The 6,000-nt window shown below is 43.1% G+C and overlaps 1 protein-coding gene across 1 annotated transcript in view; it reads left to right on the top strand.

Moving 5' to 3' along the window:
• Positions 1 to 6,000, top strand: part of aff2 (AF4/FMR2 family, member 2) — a gene marked incomplete at both ends in the record, with an annotated part of 184,678 nt that overhangs the window by 49,503 nt on the left and 129,175 nt on the right. Inside the window, one exon of the mRNA XM_083651808.1 lies at positions 4,697 to 4,817. Within this exon, the coding sequence (XP_083507934.1) occupies positions 4,697 to 4,817 (121 nt within the window). The remainder of the gene's footprint in view (positions 1 to 4,696; positions 4,818 to 6,000) is intronic.

Here is a 6,000-nt window from a genome sequence, read left to right as displayed (position 1 = left end):
ATCTATTAATTTTGACCGTCTACATTTTGGGCATATTCAATGATGTTCTCCAACGCCACAGTTAGACTTGTCTTTTCAATTTGAATTTCACCGTCTGATCACACCAGGAGGCATAAAACTGGTCAGGTTTGAAATGCATCCTGGCCGGATGAGATGACAAAGTGCATTGAGCCGACAAGTGCAATGTGGCCAAAAACTCTGGCTTGTAGGTGGAAAAGCAGAATTCTTTACCCAAGGCAGCTGGAAATACAGGCTGAGGGGACTAACATGTTTACAAGAATTATGAATGTAAATAAGTATTTTTACTGCCTCAAAACAAGTGTAAATCTGTTTAGCTGTAATGGGCAGCAATTTATGAAAAGCATCCAGTCAAATGCAAAACTAAAAAGAAAGAAAGAATTTACAATCACTCGTTTAGATCATTCCACATTATTGTTATTCATTTTGTGGTATTTTGACTGCGTCTCATGGACTGGAACCAAACACGAGTCTGGATTCAACTGCTTACCTCAACTAAACACCAGTTAAATTAATCCATTTTGTACTCTTTCCAAATGAGTTGCTGAGTTATATTTCGACATCTACTTTTTAAGGATGTTGATTTGCAATACTGGAATATGCAGCTGAAGAGTGCTCTTCGTTTTTTATGTCAATTCTGTGGACATTTTCACAGAAATGAAATGTGTTCAGTGTGAGATTGTGGCTGCATTTCATCATGTTTGCAGCTGGTTAGCAGCTGACATGAGGGTTAAGGCCAGGGAAATATTTCTCATGCATTTCCACAGCACTGTTACTGAAGAGGCAGGTTCTCCCCCCATTTTCACCGCAGCTAATAGACTATAACTTTCTTTTTTCCAATATTTTATTTTTCAATTTTTCAGAACATGAAAAACAAAAACAAATTCAGACCCGGAAAAACAAAAGAAAGAAAAAACATACACATATCATCACCATTCCAACATTACTCATGGTGTAGTAATCTCTCAAGACAGACTTTCGACTTGCATCGAAAATCTGTCTGTCAAAAGGGGTGTAACAGCGCTCACACGCAGGCTGCGCTTCACCCGATCAAAATGAAGTGAACGTGACCGATGTGTTGTCAAAACGTATTGTCTTCACTATGCTGTAGACTAGTCTGATCAGGCTTGTCTGCACTATGCTGTAGACTAGTCTGATCACAGCTTGTCTGCACTATGCTGTAGACTAGTCTGATCAGGCTTGTCTTCACTATGCTGTAGACTAGTCTGATCAGGCTTGTCTGCACTATGCTGTAGACTAGTCTGATCAGGCTTGTCTGCACTATGCTGTAGACTAGTCTGATCACAGCTTGTCTGCACTATGCTGTAGACTAGTCTGATCACAGCTTGTCTGCACTATGCTGTAGACTAGTCTGATCAGGCTTGTCTGCACTATGCTGTAGACTAGTCTGATCAGGCTTGTCTGCACTATGCTGTAGACTAGTCTGATCAGGCTTGTCTTCACTATGCTGTAGACTAGTCTGATCACAGCTTGTCTGCACTATGCTGTAGACTAGTCTGATCACAGCTTGTCTGCACTATGCTGTAGACTAGTCTGATCACAGCTTGTCTGCACTATGCTGTAGACTAGTCTGATCAGGCTTGTCTGCACTATGCTGTAGACTAGTCTGATCAGGCTTGTCTGCACTATGCTGTAGACTAGTCTGATCACAGCTTGTCTGCACTATGCTGTAGACTAGTCTGATCAGGCTTGTCTTCACTATGCTGTAGACTAGTCTGATCACAGCTTGTCTGCACTATGCTGTAGACTAGTCTGATCACAGCTTGTCTGCACTATGCTGTAGACTAGTCTGATCACAGCTTGTCTGCACTATGCTGTAGACTAGTCTGATCACAGCTTGTCTGCACTATGCTGTAGACTAGTCTGATCACAGCTTGTCTGCACTATGCTGTAGACTAGTCTGATCAGGCTTGCCTTCACTATGCTGTAGACTAGTCTGATCCTGGCTTGTCTTCACCATGTATGTGTTAATTACCTTGTCTGACCTGATCCCCTCTATAATGCATGTCTAGAGTGTGAGAGACAGACTGAGACAGTGATCTGTGACAGGGGACTGCATGTCTGCGTGTGTGCGTGTGAGTATATGTGTGTGCGTGTGTGCGTGTGAGTATATGTGTGTGTGTGTGTGTGTGTGTGTGTGTGTGTGTGTGTGTGTGTGTGTGTGTGTGTGTGTGTGGTGGCATGACAGCTCTGTCAGTTATCTCTCTGCACTGATGGACAACACACATGTCAACCACCGGTCTCCCCACGCACACAATGATTACATATGTACTGCTGTCACACACACACACACACACACACACACATACACATGCACGCACGCACGCGCACACACACACGTCACACACACACACACACACACACACACACACACACACACACACGCACACACACCTCACCTCACCTCACCTGTCAACCATTTTGTCTCAAAGTCCCACTGCTCTCCCTCGCTTTTGGCTCCTCTTTCCTCCTGCTCTCTCTTTCATCATTCTGTTATTTTTCTTTCCTTTTAAAGAAACATGTCTGTTGCCCTGCAACTCGCCCTTTTTCCCCTCCCACGGGTCTGTCTGTGATTCTCTCTCTCTCTCTCTCTCTCTCACACACACACACACACACACACACACACACACACACACACACACACACACACACACGTCACACACACACACACACACACACACACACACACACACACACACACGTCACACACACACACACACACACACACACACACACGTCACACACACACACACACACACACACACACTCACTCACTCACTCACTCACTCACTCACTCACCACTGTCTCGCTCTCTCTCTGTATAGCCTAACTGTAAAAATAAAAAGGGGAAATATAGGAGATGTATGGGATGTTGACAGGTCTAGAAGTTAGCCCATTGAGAGAATGTATAATAGCCTAATGTCTATCATAGGTTTCACACTCTTCACTGTGAATCTGCCAATCTACTGTATGTTATGGAATAACTAAATCTTATCAAAGGGGAGCCCTGAGACTACAAAAAGTAACTGGTCGACACCACAGAGATCTTTTATTTATGAAAATATACAGGTGGTATCTACAACTAACAAGGCCAAAATTTTTAGGACCAAGGCGAGACAACGATTATGGGAAAACTGCTTTTAATGCTGGCACGCTAAACATTTATGGTGTTATTTGTTGATATATTAGGCAATGGTGCTTTCTTTTTTTATCTTTATTTATTCTGAGGAGTCTCACTGAGAGCAATGCTCTCTTTTTCAGGAGCGCCCTGTTCACATTCACACCTGGAAGCTGACCAGTATAGCCACAGTCTGATCTGTTGGCCACTGAGCAGCTCCACTCGAGCGGTTGGGGTTAAGGTCCTTGCTCAAGGGCACCTCAGTGGTGGTAATGAGGGAGTGAGGGGCAAGCGCTCCGTGTATATGGATTGGCAGAGGCATATTTTGAGTTGTGGTATTGGGCTGATCAACCATATACATATTATATATATATATATGTGTACATATATATATATATATACCAAAATACCACTCTCCCTATTTCCCACATGCCAATCCACCCCCCCACACACACACACACACTTCCAGTGAATTCCTGTCATTATTTACGGTGAACCATATGCCGTAAAATCTGACTTTTTTAATTATAGCCACAAGCGGTTACTTCAGGTTACCGCTGTGTGGGAATGTTGGAAGTTTAGGTTTGGACTCTTACTGCGAGTTTTAGTGGGATGCATCCAATGACACTGTGACAGGACTTCACTGCATCTATCTCTCATGTGTGGTGGTGCGGGGACATTGTGTCACAAACGCTGCCTGGATTAGCAACTCACTTCCCACCGGGCCCACCTGCGCTAAAAATGTACTGTACACACTCCTGAATAAAAACAGACACCAAATGGCATACATGGCATCATATGATTCACCTTGCTATGAATAGATTGAAGAAAAATGAAATCTAAAAGTGGTGCCATTTGAGTTCTGAATTTTGCATTAGGACACAGACTCACATTCATCGGTCAGTAGCATCCATCATGCTCATTTAAGTGGACTGATTCTCTTCTTCTTCTTTTTTACAGTATAACACTAAATATGTATTTCACTCCCTTCAGTTATGTATGCACCACCTTTGGTATAAAGATGAAGAGTTGACTCTAAAATCATAAATTATATCCACCTTTTACAATAGGACACTGCCATGACAGTAAAGAAATGTCCACTAAAGGAAAACACGAGTAATGGTTACTGACATGAAAGTATAACTTGTACATACACAAATTGGATATAATTGAGGTTATGAGCCCTTTACTTAAAAATAAATAAAATAAAATAAATTTGTTTTAGAGGATGCAATCAACTAAATAATGTTAGATCAGTTGTGTTTCGGAATGAAAGCTTTCACAAGTTCTAGGTAAATAAATGTTTCAGTTCAATGGTCCTGGGGGAAATCAATAGGGCAGCAAGGATAGCTGAATAGCTAGTTTTTAGATCTTTAAGACCACCATTACAGCCGCTTGAAGCCCTTAAAGCAGGGGTTCCCAAACCTTTCAGACCAAAGTACCACAATGTAGCAAACCAGCGAGTCTCATTAGCTGTCGGCTATATGTTGGCCTCTGAGGAATGCTAACCAGCTGTTTTCTCTCTGTGTTCCCCCCCAGTCATCTGGAGAGCGAGCGCAGCGCCCTGAAGAGAAGAGAGTGGGAGAGAAGGAACCAGGAGGTCCAACAGGATGAAGACCTGTTCTCAACCGGATTCAACTTGTTTGGAGAACCATACAAGGTGAGAAGGAAGACGGTGAGGCTCCAGCTGTCAGTCGGTGAGGCTCCAGCTGTCAGGTGAAAAGGAGCGGCTGGCTACTGCTCATGTCTCGGAGTATGGTGCTAGTTTCAGCTCTCCCCATATCGGCAGAGGGTGGAGCAGCGACCGGGGCAACAGGGGGAATTATTGGCAAAGTACAATTGGGGAGAAAATGGGATAAAAATAAAGTGAGAAGGAAGGAAAGATGGATGGATGGATGGATGGATTTAAAAGTCTATGGGTCCTTGCATACAACGGCACAGAAGGCATTTGGGGTAGCATTTGCATTTGGTGCCGGGAAGATAGCAAGCGGCTTTGCGCACCTGTGGGCATGCTGCCATCATACGGATGGGCACAAACAATTGCTTTGTTTTTTGTTGTTGCTTATGTTAATGAGGGGTAGGCTAGCCGTACCATTGACTACCATTCATTTTGCTAAGCTAACTAGTGCTCTCTATTTTTCTACTACACGCACAGAGAAGAGAAGGGACTCTAGATGTCAAATAGGTGAATCTTCCCCAAATGTTGGTGTGTTCATTTAAAGTGGTCTTATTTGCCTTTAGCGTTGGAAAGGCAGTGGCCTTTTCAAATAACCAGCTGTTTTAACTAACTAAACTGTTTTTTCGACTGCTGACTTCCTGCAGTCTTCTTCAGAGACACAAATTAACCTACTACGAGTCTTTCTATATGAACAGTTTACTTAATTAATTTTCAGTTAGACAAAATGAACTTATTTGGACAACCAGCTGTTTTGTTTCAAATGTACTTTGAGATTTACGTATCTGATTTCAGAAACGTACAATACCAACATTTTATTCTGGCGATTGGGTTGTCTTCTCTCCTCCTGTCTATCTGTCTTCTCTCCTCCTGTCTGTCTGTCTATCTGTCTTCTCTCCTCCTGTTTATCTGTCTATCTGTCTTCTCTCCTCCTGTCTATCTGTCTTCTCTCCTCCTGTCTATCTGTCTTCTCTCCTCCTGTCTGTCTGTCTGTCTATCTGTCTTCTCTTCTCCTGTCTGTCTGTCTATCTGTCTTCTCTCCTCCTGTCTATCTGTCTTCTCTCCTCCTGTCTGTCTGTCTATCTGTCTTCTCTCCTCCTGTCTATCTGTCTTCTCTCCTCCTGTCTGTCTGTCTATCTGTCTTCTCTCCTCCTGTCTATCTGTCTTC

This window comes from Poromitra crassiceps (assembly GCF_964638095.1).
Source record: "Poromitra crassiceps genome assembly, chromosome: 15".
NCBI classification, from domain to species: domain Eukaryota; kingdom Metazoa; phylum Chordata; class Actinopteri; order Beryciformes; family Melamphaidae; genus Poromitra; species Poromitra crassiceps.
The sequence above is the reverse complement of the archived record's forward strand: the minus strand, read 5'-3'. Positions and strand labels throughout refer to the sequence as shown.